This window comes from Elgaria multicarinata, chromosome 9 (genome assembly GCF_023053635.1).
Source record: "Elgaria multicarinata webbii isolate HBS135686 ecotype San Diego chromosome 9, rElgMul1.1.pri, whole genome shotgun sequence".
NCBI lineage: Eukaryota > Metazoa > Chordata > Lepidosauria > Squamata > Anguidae > Elgaria > Elgaria multicarinata.
Genome location: NC_086179.1, coordinates 86,657,101 through 86,674,391, shown reverse-complemented (window position 1 = coordinate 86,674,391; position 17,291 = coordinate 86,657,101). Strand labels below are relative to the sequence as shown.

Below are 17,291 nucleotides of genomic sequence, written 5' to 3'. Positions count from 1 at the left end.
TAACACAGAGAGAAGCCCCCCAATCCCTACAGAAGGCCACAAGAAGGCTAGACATAAAGTCAAGAGGGGAGTCTATTTTCTCCTGACTGGCTTCGAAGAGGGTACTAGGGCAGGACTTTCTCTGACACACACCCCTCCACAACATTTGGCAGTATGCATCTTAAGCAGTTTTTGTGACATACTATCTGATTGTCTAGCCTGTGGCTTACCACTTCTGGCAACAGTAGCTGCTGGTTGTAGAAAGTCTTTTTCTGTTCAAACTAAATCACATAGTAAGGAACAGCGAATGGGGTATGTGTTTCTGTGTAGCTGCAATATAAGTGGAAAATGTATGGGACGATCCAATTATTATTAAGTGTATTCCAAACTTTTCATTAAAAAAAAGAAAAAGAAAGAAAGATTAGGTACTGAATTATCCTGCCATAAATTTCTTTCTCAAGGCAATTCTAAGATTAAAGGTCCTTGCAGATAGGGATACATTATGACAGTCATCACCCTATTTAGCTCCAGGCCTAAACAGATAGAAAGAAGCATCCTTTCTCATGGCTAGTCTGACACATCCCAGGCACTTACATTCCTCAAACTGCAACACTGGGTGGAAAAGCTAAAACATCAGCCTGCTTGTGTAAGAAGTCAATAGTATTGTGGCAGCTGAAAGGCTAATAGGTTTAAGCTTTTGTGGACTAGAATTCAGCATTTACTTTACAATAAACCATGAAGGGACCACAATATACCTTTGTTGTTGGTTTTTGCAGTGGTAGACTAATGCAGCTACACTGGAGATAAGCTTCTTACAGTATAAATCCTATGTATGTTTATGTAGAAATGGTTCCCACTCAATTCAGTGGGACTTATTTCCATGTAAGAGTACACAGGGCTACAGCCTGTGTTTTATTCTACCGCAACCTCAGTGAAGCAAATGACACAGCTTTCTTTGTACTGAAATTGCAAAGTGTCTATTTGATCTTTATTGATAAGAGTTCTAGCAAAAAGAAATGTAACTCGATGAAATGCTCTCAAAATACACAGCTTCCCCCCCTTTTGCCATTTCATCTGGAATGAATTCAAGAATGAGCCTTTCAACTTTGCTGCAAATGGTCTCTTCCATCCTTGCACTCCAAATCTTTAATAACGCCCTTCAACTGTTTTAATATTTCTTCCGCTAGTGAAACAAAGATCATGCTTTTAAATGAATGTCCTTTCTTGAGAGATTAAAAAACCCCACAATAACTGCTGAGCACAGTACTTTTTAGAACATTTTAAAAAGGGGTTTCTACCAAGTTTATGTGCGCACACGAAGAGCTTAACTTCCCTGCAATTTCGCCTTTCTGCTGAGTCAGTGCATCTTGGTAAACTGGTAGGCACACTGGCCAAAACTTGCAAACGGCACTCCCATTTTCCAGCTAGACACAGAGTGGCAGGCAGTTCTTGGGTTCTCTCCAGCCAGTAACTGGGACGTCCGTGCCACGTCTTAGTAAACACAACTGAAGCCCAGAAGGAATGAGAGCAAATCACTCTCAAATGTTCCCTCTGTTATGTTCTTATTGCAAGTGCTAGGCCATCTTTTACAAAGCTATTTTTCACATACAAACCACAAACAGATTGAAGAGGTTGCAGTTGCATTTGGACATGAAATCCTGACCGGGAGGTGGATACGGTTGCCAATTTTTTGTTGGTCCTGCTCCTGACAGCAGTAATATAGGTTGAAGAGATGCATAGGAGGACAGGCCTCCTGTAACTTTAATGCTTGAACTAAAGAATTCCTTAAAATTAGCCTGTCTCAGCAATAACAACAAAAGAGTCATGTGACCCCTTAAAGAGTTATTGTACCATAAACATCTGATGAAGTGGACTCTAATCCATGAAAGCTCAAATCTGTTAATCTTTAAGGTGCCACAAGAAGACTCTTTGTTTTTTAGAAACAAGTTTTTTTAAGGGAAGTTTGTTGTTGCACAGAAATAAATTGATGGTTAAAGTTATCACCGGCTAAATTTCTGTGAACAAAGTGAGCCGCTGCTAAAAACTCAGGTACGGGGCCAGTACAAGAAGAGCTGGCAGTTTTAGCGGTCTGTCATATTCACATGAAGCACTGGTGCAGCCTTCATTAACCTGGGCTGGATCTACACTACTGCTTTAAAGCGCTTTATAACAGTTATAAAGCGCTTTAACTGCTTTAAAGCGCTATAAAACTGTTATAGAGCGCTTTAAAGCAATAGTGTAGATCCGGCCGTTTTCTAGATGTGTTGGACTACAACTCCCCCATGTCCCCCAGATGTGTTGGACTACAACTCCCATCATTCCTAGCCAGCCTGGCCACACATCTGGAGGGGCAATCTGGGGAAGACTTCCTAGGGTTGTTAGGGATTGCCTGAAGAGAAATACGCAACACAGCAACTGAGCTCAGCTCTTAAATCCACAAGCCCCCCCCTTTCTCTCTCTCTCTCTCTCTCTGTTTGTATGTATGATGACTGCCAGAGCCCCCTTCCTTCAAGCAAAGTGGCAGAGGATTATTGTGATTTACAGCTGGGAAATGTGCTCTTGTGCCTGCTGCTTTCTCTAAAAGTCTGCCCTCAGGTTACCTCACCATTTTCCTCCTTCGGAAGCCTTTTATTTTAGTTACATTCTTTTCATCCCTCCCCACCCCGCTGCCCCAGTATCAAGGCGGTCAGCTTCCCACCCTCCATGCCACAGGACAGGCTGAGCTGTTCCTTGGCATGTAGTTCTTGGCAGGGCGCTTTTAGGGAGGAGGGACGGCCTCGTGCCAACTCAAATAATATCTGCTAAGGCAGCGTGAAAATGGAAGATTCGTGCATGTTGTTCCCCCTTCCCCAGAATTGCCCAGGAATCATTCACTGACTGTCATTATAGAGTTAGCGTAGTGTGGAGATGTGAGCTGCAAAAACAACACGGGTCCAAAATTAATCTCAGGACTTTGTCGAACCATTAATTCTGAACCTTAGACCTCCCTCAGCTCCTTGTGCAATAATCAGATGTGTATGTGCCGTGCTAACAAAATTAAAAGTCTGTGTCCAAGCAATCCAAACATCTATCAAAAAAGTGGATATCTGTTACCTGCATAATGTATGCAAACGTGCATTATTGTTGTTGCTGTAAGAAGCCTTTCCTTAATATGCAACCTGGAATTTCTGTTTTTGCTTCTTTTAAATTTTGTTTTAACTGTTTTATTCTGTTTTTATTTTCATTTTATCTTGTACACCGCTCCGAAATTTTTCAATGGGGAGCAGTCTATAAATATTCTAAATAAATAAATAATAAATTAAGGGCAAATTGTGTTGCTTTATGGGACTTTGCTTCCTGCTTGTCTTGCGCAATTATAATGGGCTGCATTACACAGGCAGAGAGGGGCAACCGGATGGTCTATAATTCAAGACTTTCAGGTATGCTTTAAGGTGGATTCCTGCAGGGGATTGGACTCAATGGCCTTATAGGCCCCTACCAACTCTACTATTCTATGATTCTATGACCCTCATAGCCTCTAGTGGGTGCTTTGTAGTGCAACTTTGGCAGCACACGGTAGGAAATCCCATGATATTTCAGAAGAATCGGGATATCCAGGGTTTTTTTTAGAACAGGATTACTGGGGGAAGGTGCGGGAGATGTGCAGGAGGTTGATGATGTCATCAAAAGGACCCACAAACCTCCGTGAGTGGACAGTCACGAGCATGCCTTATTTTGCTTGTCGTTGTTTTGCCATTTTGTTTTATTGTGCTTCAAGGAGGAGGTTATTTTGCATTTATTATTACTTTGCTAACGAGGGGAAAACTTATTCAGTCACAACTTCAACTCTGGAGATTGGGGCAGGCGCTGCTCGTGCAATTTCAAGAATATCTGAGTGCCAGAAACTTGCTGTGCTTTTTAGAAACGAATGCCAAGGTTTTCAGGACGTTGTATTCCAACCCAATATTTTTTCAGTGCTCCTCATAGAACCACAGCACACAGGCATGATAAAAAATATTGGCCTACTTTACATAATTGTTGTAAGAATTATGGAATTATATAAAGTGCTTCGAACAGTTGACTGTTAAGTATTTTATTGTTTTGGTGTGTTGTGTGTTTTAACATATAGCCCATTTATTTATTTATTTATTTATTTATTACATTTTTATATCGCCCAATAGCCGAAGCTCTTTGGGCGGTTCACAAAAATTGGGACATACTTTGCCTAGTGTACCCATCTAGTAGATACTTTTCTTATTTGAGTGCCCAGGTAAATGCAGGCTAGTCTTCTCATCATGGGTGTTATCCTTAGAGTCATTTGTCCCTCTCTCCCCACTCCTGTTTTCTTACACACACAGTAACCACAGACTGAGGACCAATTAAAATGGTCTAGGGGCTGGAGCTTCTCCCCAATGAGGGAAGGTTACAACTGCTGCAATTGTTTAGCTTGGAAAACAGGAGGCCAAGGGAAGGCCTGATAGAGGTGTACAAAACGATGCATGGTGTGGAGAATGTGGACAGGGAGACATTTTTCTCCCTCTCCCATAATACTAGAACCCAAAGGGGTCATCCCATGAAGCTGGTTGGTGGGAGATTCAGGACAGATAAAAGGAAGTACTCCTTCACTCACAGCACATAGTTAAACTATGGAATTCATTACTACAAGATGTAGCGATGGCATAAATCCATTTATCCATGGATTGGATAAATTCCTGGAGGAGAAGGCTATCAACGGCTACTATTCCTGATGGCTATGTGCTACCTGCAGTATCAGAGGCAGTAAGCTTATATACACCAGTTGCTGGGGAACATGGGTGGGAGGGTGTTGTTGCACTCGTGTCCTGCTTGTGGGTTCCTGGTCAACAGCTTGTTGGCCACTGTGTGAACAGAGTGTGGACTAGATGGACCGTTGGTCTGATCCTGCATGGGCATGGCTCTTCTTATGTTCTTAATTTATACAACTGCTTTTTCTACATTCTGAAGCCAGTACAGGTGACCTTTTCAGTGTGGATATTCAATGTAGGGGCATCTGATGCAAAAGAAGACTTAGGCCGTAGCTAGACCTAAGGTTTATCCCAGGATCATCCCAGGTTCGTCCCTGCTTGAGTGCTGGATGCCCTGTGTGGCACTTAGATGAACAGGTTTGATGCCAGGACAATCCTGGGATAAACCTTAGGTCTAGCTATGGCCTTAGTTGCTATACTTATAATAGATCTGTAAAAGAGGACATCGCAGCAGGTGCAGCTTTTTTCTGCCTGCATTATCAAAACTGCACCATATGTAATTCTGTCTTCTCCCTAAAGGTCATCCTATGCAAACATCAAATTGATCTTGAGAACAGTTTGGCCCATGTATCCGGAATGTGATCCTTCAGCACAGAGGTGACAAATCAGAATGGGGAAGGGGACTGACACCGCCCCCCTGGGCTGGTTGACATAATGACAGTTTATGTGGAGATGCCCACTAACACCATTGCCCCCACCCATTTCTCCTTTGTCCCAGCATCAGTTGAGCCTCCACTTTCATGCGTCATCCTTATGGGGATCGTTTATTCAGCAGTCCTCCTGGCAAGGCCTCCCTCCGCATGCAGGGGAATCCCTGTTATCTCCAGCTTGTGATTGGCAATAACACTGGTGATTCCTGGAGGAATCCAAGGAGGCTCTGTGGGCTGGGTATACAACCTCCCTGGCCTAGAGGCTCTGCATCTTGGCATCCATCAATAAAAGAAGGATGAAGTTAGTTCATTCTCAGGTGGGCAGAAGAGATCACAGAAGTCACTTCAGCCCATTGCTTTACCCAAATCAGAATGCAACTAGAACAGCTTATGGTCATTCTTAAGACCAGTTCTATCGTAACAGTATATGGGTATTTAGTGCAGCAGATTGAGAGCTGGGTGGTGGTGGTTAAATTAATATTGTCCGATTCAGATGCCTGTACATGGCTTGAAATAGAGTTTGATACACTTGCATATGTGCACACGCATAAGCACACAATGTCCTTGGCTCTTGCTTTCAAAAGCAGCTCCAGGGGTGGCTAGGATGGGGCATTTCCTACAGAGAATTTAGGCCCTAGCAAATCCTCAGAGCAGATTAATAAGACTGACTCAGTCAGAGTCATCCACTATGAATGGCAGTTCTGATGGGCCATTGTATATAAAACGCTGTTAGCTGCTGCTGCTTTTCCAAGACGAGGGAACATTTCCCTCTCCTCAACCCCTTCAGCTTGTTAGAAAATATTACAAAGCAGAGAATGAAAAATAGACATAATCACATATAACTATTCATTACCACAGCTTACTGGTTTATTTAGATTTGGGTCTGAACCTCTGAGAGCTTTGTAAGTAGGCTGGGTGGCAGGAGGAGAAGAGAAATAAAACATGGAACAACCTAACCTAACCCTAAAGCAGCATCAGCAGCGGTTTTCACACCCACACAAAACTTGATTAACATGTCATATGTCCAATACAACTTAATATACTAACTGTGCAACACACACACACACACACACACACGGGGTGGGGGGAGAGAGAGAGAGAGAGAATTCTATCATTAAAGCCTTCAAGGACACCCTTGTCAGGATGAATTACCAGAGGATAGCCATGTTAATCTGTTGCAACAAAACAACAAAGTATATTGTTATACCTTAAAGTCTAACATTTTCTTTCTGGCATAAGGTTTCATGAACTATAGCCCACTTCATCAGATCTCTCTCTCTCTCTCTCTCTCTCTCTCTCTCTTCCCCTCTCCCCCCAACAAGAACAGAACAGCTACAGGGAACTCCTGACTCTACATGGATACAACTAAGTCCAATACCACCTACTGACAAAACTATATAACATGCTATCCATACATTCTTTCCCAAATTTATCCCCCCAAATCGAGTGCATTTATTACATTTCTACGCTGCCCAATAGCTAAAGGTCCACAATATGCATAGTGTGCATAGACCACTAGAAACATTTTACTATAAGGACTTGCTAGTAGAATTTTCTAGACTGGCTTCCAACTAACACACATCCCCTAACCTGGAAGTGAAACACCCTAAAGATGTCCACTGTTGACTGGCTGGCAGTATCCAGCAACAAGACTCCCACGATCCACTCATTGCATCTGGCCCATAGACTTGCTCAAGCTTCCATGGGGCATGTTGGCAGACAGTGGTGGTGAGCAAACTGAATGCAAGGCAAATTTACCCCAGACCCAAATTTCAAATGGTCTTGGCTTGGTTTGTATGGGAAGAGGGGTTCCCCCCGCAAACTTTGGCCCCATGACTAATATTGTCAAGGTGACAAAACAATAAACAAATGTACTGGCTGATACTGAACATATTCACTTGAAAGTGAGCCTCGTTTATTTCGGTGAAAATGTATTTCCAAGCAAGGGAAGCATAAACTCATGGTCTTAAGAGACACCAGATTAATAGCAGGAATGTTTTTGGATGTGGTCAGAATTATATTGAATTTTAACCACATTCTGGAGAATGACCAAGAACTAACCACATTTGCATGATTGAACACAAGCATGATCCCTGTGAGGGTTTTTTTTAAAAAAATCTTTTAATCTGCTGGTCATGCTGAGAACTGAACACTCCATGGCAAATGGACTCTCTAGAGCAGCCTTCCTCAACCTGGGGCGCTCCAGATGTGTTGGACTACAACTCCCAGAATGCCCCAGCTGCTGGCTGGGGCATTCTGGGAGATGCAGTCCAACACATCTGGAGCGCCCCAGGTTGAGGAAGGCTGCTCTAGAGAGTGAAGTAGTTCTTTCCCCTGTGTGCTAGTCCTGCAGAATGCTTGTTGGTGTTGATTTTCAAACGTGGTGCAGAATCCAGAAAATGACACTTCCAGCTGAATGCTGAAGTGGTACGACCCAGAATTCTACCACCACAGTCTACCATCTTGGTTCGTGTTGCATGCCTAGCATGGCCTATACACACAGCTGAGTAAGGTGAGGTATGAATTGTTTATTATGGTCACAGACAATGCACAATTTTGTTCAAAGAAAAATACAAATAGTAATAATTAAATAAAACCAGTACATTTTGAAATGGGGTCTCTTGTTTGCATTGAAGTAAGAAGGAACCTAGCAACCTTCTCAGTGGCATAGGATGAATCATCCTTCAGACAGAATATCACCAGCTCTTCAGAAGGTCATCCTGGGAGAGGTCTTAATAAGGGGGAAATCAGCTTCTCTCTCTTTATACATATTTACAGAATAGGAGTACATGATTGACTGACTCTATAGCACCCATTCCACATGGATACAGATGTTGGTTAATGGGGATCTTATTGAACTGTCCATTTAACAGTGCAGAGGTCAATACATTGAAATAAGTGAGCATGAATGCTCTCCTGGATTTGGAAAGGTAGCATAGTGGAGAATACCTCTTCCAGTTGCATGTCTCACATTTCTGAATGCCTCCTGGGGGTGGGTGGAGGTTTCCCTGCAGGTAAACAAGCGTACAGTATATGAGGGGAATATTGTAGTCCAACCTACTCTTTGCTGTGCTGGGAGTTACTCAAATACAGGAGCTTTAACAGTTTATTTCCCATCTGCAGTCTAAAGTGGGACATTCCGTTCTACTACCCCAGAACTCCGGACTACCTCATTTTCTTGCATTTACAGACAAGTCAAGATCACCTCTCAATGGAATACAAAGGGATATCTGAGGGAGAATTTTGTATCACACAAAATGCAATACAAGTGTAAACTTTATGTCAGGGGTGGGGAACATGTGGTCTCTTCAGATGTAATTGGACTACAACTTCCATCAGCCCTAGCCAGCATAGCCAATGGTGAGACATGCTGGAAGCAGCAGTATGACACTATCAGAAGGACCACATGTTCTCCATCCATGCTTTAAGTGATCCATAGGGCAGGGGATAGACCATCTCAGAGCACCTCTCATGATGATGGCATTGTACATCGCAGGACAAGGAGGTCCCATAGTAATCAGCAACTTTGAACCCTTCACTTCTTTCAGTTACAATCCCGTTCTCCCATATAGTCCGCCCCGCACACTAAGGTCCTCTGGGGTGAACTTACTTCAGTCAACTAAAACTAGGCTGACATCAGTTTCCCAGAGGACCTCTTCTGTCGCCCCCAGATTGTGGAATGGCCTGCTGGAGGAGATTCATAAAATTAACTCTCTGTGTGATTTTAAGGCAGCCTTAAATACTAGCCTTTTCCAGCAGGCCTATCCAGATCAATGTAAAATCAAGAATTTTTAAGTTGTATTGATTCCTGTTCTAATGTTGTTCCCCGCCTCGATCCAAAGGGAGAGGCGGGTAAGAAATAAATAAATTTATTATTATTATTATTATTATTATTATTATTATTATTATTATTATTATTAAAGAGAAAGAACTTGTATGAAAGAAATTATCCTTTATTTAGTGGCTTGGGATCAGATTATCATGTACCTTTTCCTTCCTTCCTTGAATCCAGAACTGCACATAAAGACAAGCGTTAGAGGGCTGCTGCTGAAAATGGTATCCACGTGTTGAGTTCTCCCCCTCTAAAACATGAAATAAAACTTTCTCCCTGTCCTAATTTCATCATGTTGTGCATTTCTTCACTTCTGCCAGACATTGATGTAGAGTAGGGAGCTGGGGTGGGGAAATGTGCACCCTCATTAATGACAATAAGACTCAGGGACTGGGTTGGGGTGACACGATAGCTCACAATGGGTTAAATAACCCATGGTGGGTTGTTTAACCCATCGTGGGTTATCTTGTCGTGTGGTGGGATTTTTTTAACCCATTGTGGATTATTTGGCCAAAATAACCCACACAAATATCCAATGATGTGCAGAGTGGTTTATTTAAACCACCATTGGTTATTGTATCGTGTGGAGGGCACCGTTGGATATTTTCGTTGGCTACAGAGTTGCTAGGCAAGAGCGGTCAAAGTGGAGGCTGCCACATTTTTCAAGCCAACAGAACTCTATTTTCAGCAGCAAGGGATGATGGAATACAAGCGTGAGGACTGAGAGGAGGACGAGTTAGGCAACACAGAGTTGATTAATAATCCACTCACAGTTGCTTAACTAACTCACAGTTGGTTATTTCGCTGATCATGTGGGGAGTGCCCACAAAATAACCAACTGTGACTTGACTATTAACCCATTGTTGACTATCATGGCATCTGAATGATGGCCAGGGTAATCTTGCTATATGTTACCAGGTAGAAGGAAGGAATTTGATGCAGGGATCACTGTGCCAAATCACTTTCAGTGGCATCTCGGTGTTTCTTGTAATGTGCAGTCTGGCCTTGAACTAAAATCATTACTAGTACTCTTGTTGTTGTTGTTGTTGTTATTTTAAAAACCCCATTATTAACATGATACCAACAGTGCACATGCCTGAGAAATGTAAAATAAAACAGAGAAAGAAATTACTCACATGACAATTATATTCAAAAGCAATATAGAACAGACTGAGGCCACAGCTAGACCTAAGGTTTATCACCCCTGCCTGGGCACTGGATCCCCTGTGTGTCACCTAGATGAACAGGTTTGACCCCTGGACGATCCAGGGATAAACCTTAGGTCTAGCTATGGCCTGAGTCACCACAGTGGGTTGCTGCAGAGGTGACTGTTTTAATGCATTGATGTGCCTGGTACTGTGTTGGTGTATTTGCTTAAATATGTTTATTACTACTGTCATCTTAGAAGTTTGTTAATTAGCTCATTTTTTTTAACCTTTCAAATTGTCCTCAGAATCTCCTCTAATGATAGGGTTGAAAAAGCTTTATCTGTTACTGGCCCAATTATAGACACTGTCTGGGGAGGGGGCATTGGATTGTTCAAATTTCTGGATCTGAGGTCAGAGACAGCCCTCTGACCTTGGACCCAGGAATCCAAGCTCTCCTCCCCCTCCCCCTCCCCCTCTCCGGTATTGGAGGGAAGAGAATGGGAGTGGTTCTATGGGAAGGGAGGGGAGGGCTTATACTGTATCCCCCAATCCTCTCCAGCCTCATCCCCTGCCCTGACACTTTAGCTAGATGGGTGAAAAAGCCTGTCTAGCTATAATGCAGAGGCTCCTCCCGCTCTGCACTGGATGGCCGTAAGCCTTCGAACTTGGAGGCTTATAGCCATCCCTATAGGATTGCGCCCTAAATATCCTTGCAGAGTCTCTTGACCAATACAGACGTGACTTTCCAATCTTCCAAAGCTGCCTTGTCCAACCAGGTGCCTGCCGGATTTTTTGAATGATGACTCCTAGAATTCCTTCTCATTGGCCTTGCTGGCTGGGTCTGATAGGAGATGGAGTCCAAAACCTCTGATGGGGAAGAGTTGGGGAAGGCTGCTGAAAATTATGTGCTATAGCCTCATGTGCTCAGTTCTTCCTTTCTTCCTGGTGCCCAGGGAGTTTTATCAGTCCAGCAGCTTGTGGACTCAATGAATGAACTGGGAGCACCTGATCAGAAATGTGGAAGGAGACCACTTGGAGCCTCCTGTAAAAGTGAGATATCCAGAATAATAAAAGAGGATGTGTGTTCATCCGTCCATCGGTCAGTGCCATAGTGCCAAGAACATGAAAGCAAGACACCTGAAACTTGGCATGTGTACTAAAGGGACCCTAGGGGTCTGCACCATGGGGTTATTTTGTTTGTCAAACACAATTTTAATGTACCAATACGGTTGAAGCCTGCAGCAATATCTTCATTCGCTAGGGGCAGACTTTCCTAACCAGTACATAGCTTTGCAGGCCATATAGCTTGAAGCCAAGGTAGATCACTAGGCTGAGAGACCACATTATACGGGGGAATGAAGTGCATAGACCCCTCAACTCAGGAGGCTTTAGGGACATACCATACAGGGGCTGTGCCTAGGGGTGTCAGTGGGCATGGCTTCACAATGTACCCAACTCCAGTGTGATTTAAGGCTTTGCTGTATCTGTTGGAAGCCATGTGAAGCTGGGTCTGATCGCTGGTATTAAGTAAAATAGTATTATTAATTTAAAAAAACCTAACAGAATATCAGCAGCCAGGGCAAGACCATTGCCCTCCGGTCAATCTGATCTTGAAATTGTGTTTGTTTAGCATCCATGTGTGCCTGTCGTTTCAGCTCATGTGCTCATCAGTCCAGAAAGCCTTGTTCGACGAGGAAGACCACGTGAAGAAGCTCCAGCAAAAGGTGGCGACCCTGGAGAAGCGCAACAAGCAACTGCGAGACCGCGTGAAGAAAGTCAAGCGGTCGCTCAGGCAAGCCAGGAAGAACAGCCGGCACGTAGAGCTGATGAACCGAAAGCTCAGCGAGAAGCTGTCCTCCACCGGAAGCCAGGTCCCGCACGTTAACTCCTTAAAGCAAGCAAACTCTCATGCCACGTACCTTAAGGTATAATGCCCAGTTTGGCACTGCGGGCAATGACTTCACGGCATACACCTTTCCTCCTTACACCATCCTGCAATTGAAAAGGGACACGATGACTTCAAGGCCCCTTGGCCATCACTGCTGCTGTGTGTGAAGCTGAACGAGATACACAGACATCCGTTTCAATTCTCCATTAAACATGATTTGAAAAGATCCACGTTGATGGGGTGATAGAGGGAATGTGGACCGGAGAAAACTGTCTTCAGAAAACCTATTTTTCTTCTTTAAAGGTCACATTGGAGTCAAATCAGATATGGGCTTGATAAGCAGATACTCAGGCCCCTATGAATGGTATGGAAGCCCCCAACATTAGAGCATCCGGCTGGGGCCAGAACAGTGCCTGGGTGGGAGTCCACCTAGGAGCTGCATGTAAGCTGGTCAGAGTTTCCCAAAGAAGAGCAGGGTCTAAGTGTAGACAAGGATATATATTGGGGTGCAAAGCCTCTTTCAATCCGAGGGCCAAATCCCATTTCAGAGAAGCTGTCAGGGGCCACATTGCAGGGGTGGGCGGGGCTGAGGGCAAAAGGGGGAGGGCCCAAAATATCAGCATGTTTTAGCCAGAGCTCTTTACTGGCTTTGGAAAGAAAACCATGCAAAAGTGGGGGAACAACCAAACAAGAGGTCAGGGGAAAGGAAGTGGGGGAAGGGAGCCTTTTTGGGGACCCCCAGAAGGGCTGATTTGGGCCCCACATTTATGGCTTGGCACTCTGGTTATATATTCTGTCTTGACCATGTTGATAGAAGTCTCAGTATGAATGCAATGATTTCCATCATATCTGGAAGTGGCCGATGACGAGTGTTAAAATCTGGTTTCCAGCCAAAGATGCCGACTGGCAGATTTTGAAATAGTCCCCATAATGTTTTTCTTCTTTTAAAGGGAATCTAATGCCAAATAAAAATGCAGACTTTCCATATCGCTTCAACGTTTCTAGTATGCAATCCAACTTTTCTTAAACATATTGGCCAACGTAATTTCCTACACAGAAAACCCACCCTGGTCTCTAAAGCCTGTATCATTGCTCTTCAGTCTAAAATCCAAAATTGTTTAAGACGCTGATAACGATGGTAAGGGGTTCGCATTTGTTCCAGTCATTTCAGCAGTCAACCACGTTCACCTTTCTGAAGGAAATATACTAACCGAAATAATTTAAAGAGCATTTTGTTTGTTTGTATTGGTCTCCCAGCTATTTCTGAGAAGCTTAGCTTCAGTGCTAATTAGTAGGAATAAGCTGAAATGTCCTGTATCATTAAATAAACATGCAAAGAAATATGTGATTCCCTTTTCTACATAAATGGCACAAAGCTCTTTTTTCAAGCATGGCTCAAACTGCTTCTTGTTCTGGATCAGACTTCCCAAACCTGGTGCCCTCCAGATGTGTTGGATAACAAGGCTCAACATCCCCAACCAGCATAGCTATTGATGTGAGTTGTAGTCCGATATATATGGGTTGCGTCAGATGGCGGAAGGCCTCCTGGATTCTCTGTTTCAAGGTAGGATGGAGGTTTTCCGGACAGCCTCTGCTCGCTACTCACAAGGCACGCTCAAACCCCCATCAGCTGTCTGGTTTGATATAACGTTGGCTGCAAGCAGACTTTGAGCTGGGAGAACCATTCAGCAAGAGTTTTCTGAGTATGTCAGCTAATTAATTACAATTCAGTCTGGTTAGTACAGACCTAAATTGCAAGTAAAATAAATCTGAAAATGCTATAGGCCATCTGGATCTGATCCCTTTCAAGCTGTAGCAGATCATTTGGCTCCAGCGAGAACATTTTCCACGCTGGGATGGAGAGGCTTCAAAGGCTGTCGAAGAGTTCAGAAGACGAGAATACACAGGTCTATTATTTGTCAGCCAGGAAGCTATAGAGTTCTGATTTGAAATAGATCTCGTCAAGCAGTGGCTCTCCCAGCCAGAAAGCCATGAACTGGAGGTGGTCTCCCGGATGAATGGGCAGGGACCCGTAGCAGGCAGCAGTTTGGAATTGCTTCAGCTGTACCTTTAAAGCGAGGGTATTGAATGTCTTTCAGCCCTACGGCGGAATTATACTTCAGAGAAGCACTTTTGGGGCCTTGCATCTCTGTGGTGGGCAGGGCCAAAGTCAAAAGGGGCAGGGCCAAAACACCGAAAAAATAATAGTAATGTATTGTAGCTGAAAGCTCTTACAGCGAATAAGTAAGGGCCAGGCCTGAGATTTTGCACTGTAACTCCTGTTTCATTCATCCATTCATCCCTTCTCCAGCATTCCTCTCTCAGTGGCTGTAACAATCACAATGACTCCAGTTTTATCCCACACCCCACACCCCACAAGCAGGATAGTGCCTGATGTCCAGGTTGCAGTCTGACAAGCTACACATTGCATCAGTCTACAGCTAACTTACTTCAATTCAGGCTGCACCAACGCCACAAAAAACACCACTATGTTCAGTACAGTTAACACCAATATCATCTGGGCATTAAAATTAAGGTGGATTATACATATATATGTCATAGAATCACAGAACAGTAGAGTTGGAAGGGGCCTACAAGGCCATCGAGTCCAACCCCCTGCTCAATGCAGGAATCCACCTTAAAGCTTACCTGACAGGTGGTTGTCCAGCTGCCTCTTGAAGGCCTCTAGTATGGGAGAGCCCACAACCTCCCTAGGTAACTGGTTCCATTGTCGTACTGCTCTAACAGTCAGGAAGTTTTTCCTGATGTCCAGCCGGAATCTGGTTTCCTTTAACTTTTCCCCATTATTCCATGTCCTGCACTCTGGAATGTTTGAGAAGAGATCCTGGCCCTCCTCTGTGTGACAACCTTTCAAGTATTTGAAGAGTACTATCATGTCTCCCCCAGGTTAAACATGCCTTGTTCTTTCAGACTCTCTTCATAGGGCGTTGTTTTCAGACCCCTGATCATCCTGGTTGCCCTCCTCTGAGCACGCTCCAGCTTGTCTGCGTCCTTCTTCAAGTGTGGTGCCCAGAACTGGATGCAACACTCTAGATGAGGCCTAACCATTGCTGAATAGAGGGGAACCAATACCTCGTTTGATTTGGAAGCGTTACTTCTATTAATGCATCCCGAAATAACATTTGCTTTTTTTGCAGCCACATCACATTGTTGGCTCAATTCCAAGATCCTTCTCGGTTGTAGTATTGCTGAGCCAAGTATCCCCCGTCTTGTAACTCTGCATTTGGTTTCTTTTTCCTAGATGTAGAACTTGCCATTTATCCCTATTAAAGTTAATTCTGTTGTTTTTAGCCCAGCACTCCAGCCTATCAAGATCACTTTGAAGTTTGTTTCTGTCTTCCAGGGTATTAGCTATCCCAACCAATTTTGTGTCATCTGCAAATTTGATAAACGTTCCCTGCACCTCCTCATCCAAATCATTCATAAAAATGTTGAAGAGCACTGGGCCCAAGACTGAGCCCTGCGATATCCCACTCGTTAACTCCCCCCAGTTTGAGAAGGTGCCATTGATAAGCACTCTTTGAGTCTGATTCTATAGCCAACTGTGGATCCACCTAATAGTTGTTCCATCTAGCCCACTTTTAGCTAGTTTGTTAATCAGAATATCATGGGGCACTTTGTCAAAAGCTTTGCTGAATTCAAGATATTTTATTTTGTCCACAGCATTCACATGGTCCACAAGGGAGGTTACCCGATCAATAAATGAGATCAGATTAGTTTGACCGGATTTGTTCTTGACAAATCCATGCTGGCTTCTAGTAATCACTGCATTGTTTTCAAGGTGCTTACAGATTGACTTCTTTATAATCTGCTCCAAAAATTTCCCAGGGATGGATGTCAGGCTGACTGGTCTGTAGTTTCCAGGTTCCTCCTTTTTGAAGATAGGGGCAACGTTAGCCCTCCTCCAGTCATCCGGCACCTCATCCGTCTTCCATGATTTCGCAAAGATAATAGACAGCGGTTCCTATGTATCCTATAGAACGTATTTTTATTGTATATCTGCTGCAATCTAATTTCATAAAGTATGAAGTGAGCGTTGTTGTAGTTTTAATTGAACATTTTGGTGTGTGTTTTCAGTTGGGCAATTCCTTCTTCATTAGGCTGTTGAAATCAATTAGAACATACAGTACCAGATAAATAGATCTGGGTTATGGCAGCTTTCCTGGTGGTTGATAAGAGTGCCATCTTTCTGTACGGTGCTTCAAAGCATAGAGTGAATTCTTTGGTAAATGTGCTTGTTTAAGATAGCATGCCATGGAAAGCTAGGAAAGAAAATTTAGGAAGAGGTATCTGCTCTGAATGTTACCCCTTTAAAAAAAAGTATTTATTGTACACTAACACTTATACACCGTCTTGCCTAATTTAGGACAAAGGTTTGCATTCGCAGCCCAGCTAAAAGTAACACTGACAATTTGCCAGGGCCTGTACTTAAATTAAATCCCCATCTGTGAAAGCCAAAGCCAAATCTGTTTATTGAACTCTATGACCAGACTGAAAAAAGGAAGGTATACAAGATCTATTTACAAAACCGTATGATAGCTTGTTATGAGCAAATTCTCTTCAAGCTGCAAAGGCAAGGAAAATAAAATATGAACATTGCATGCTGGGTAGGGTGACCATATGAAAAGGAGGACAGCACTCCTGTATTTTTAACAGTTGTATTGAAAATTTCCTCTTCATCAGAACAGTTAAAGCTGCAGGAGCGACACTAGAGTGACCAGATTTAAAAGAGGGTAGGGCACCTGCAGCTTTAACTGGTGTGATGAAGAGGAAATTTCACCAGGTTCCCCATATATACAAATGTAGGGTGACCAACTGTCAGGATTTCCCCGGATTTGTCCTGGTTTTTGTTCTTTCCATGGTGTCAGGGGGGATTTTCTATAATTTTCAATAATGTCCTGGAATGACACACCTTCCCCTTTAAGGCTGCCATTAGCATGGCAGGAGGGAATGACATGCTTTCTTGAGGCACATCATTCCCCCACCCCGAGCTCCAATTGAGGTCTTAAA

General features: G+C 43.5%; 1 protein-coding gene across 1 annotated transcript in view; it reads left to right on the top strand.

Moving 5' to 3' along the window:
* The window catches only part of CCDC3 (coiled-coil domain containing 3), a 71,460-nt gene extending 57,785 nt beyond the window's left edge, over positions 1–13,675 (top strand). The window contains exon 3 of the mRNA XM_063134292.1: positions 12,028–13,675. Within this exon, the coding sequence (XP_062990362.1) occupies positions 12,028–12,303 (276 nt within the window). The 3' untranslated portion in view covers positions 12,304–13,675. The remainder of the gene's footprint in view (positions 1–12,027) is intronic.
* Positions 13,676–17,291: the final 3,616 nt, after the last annotated feature.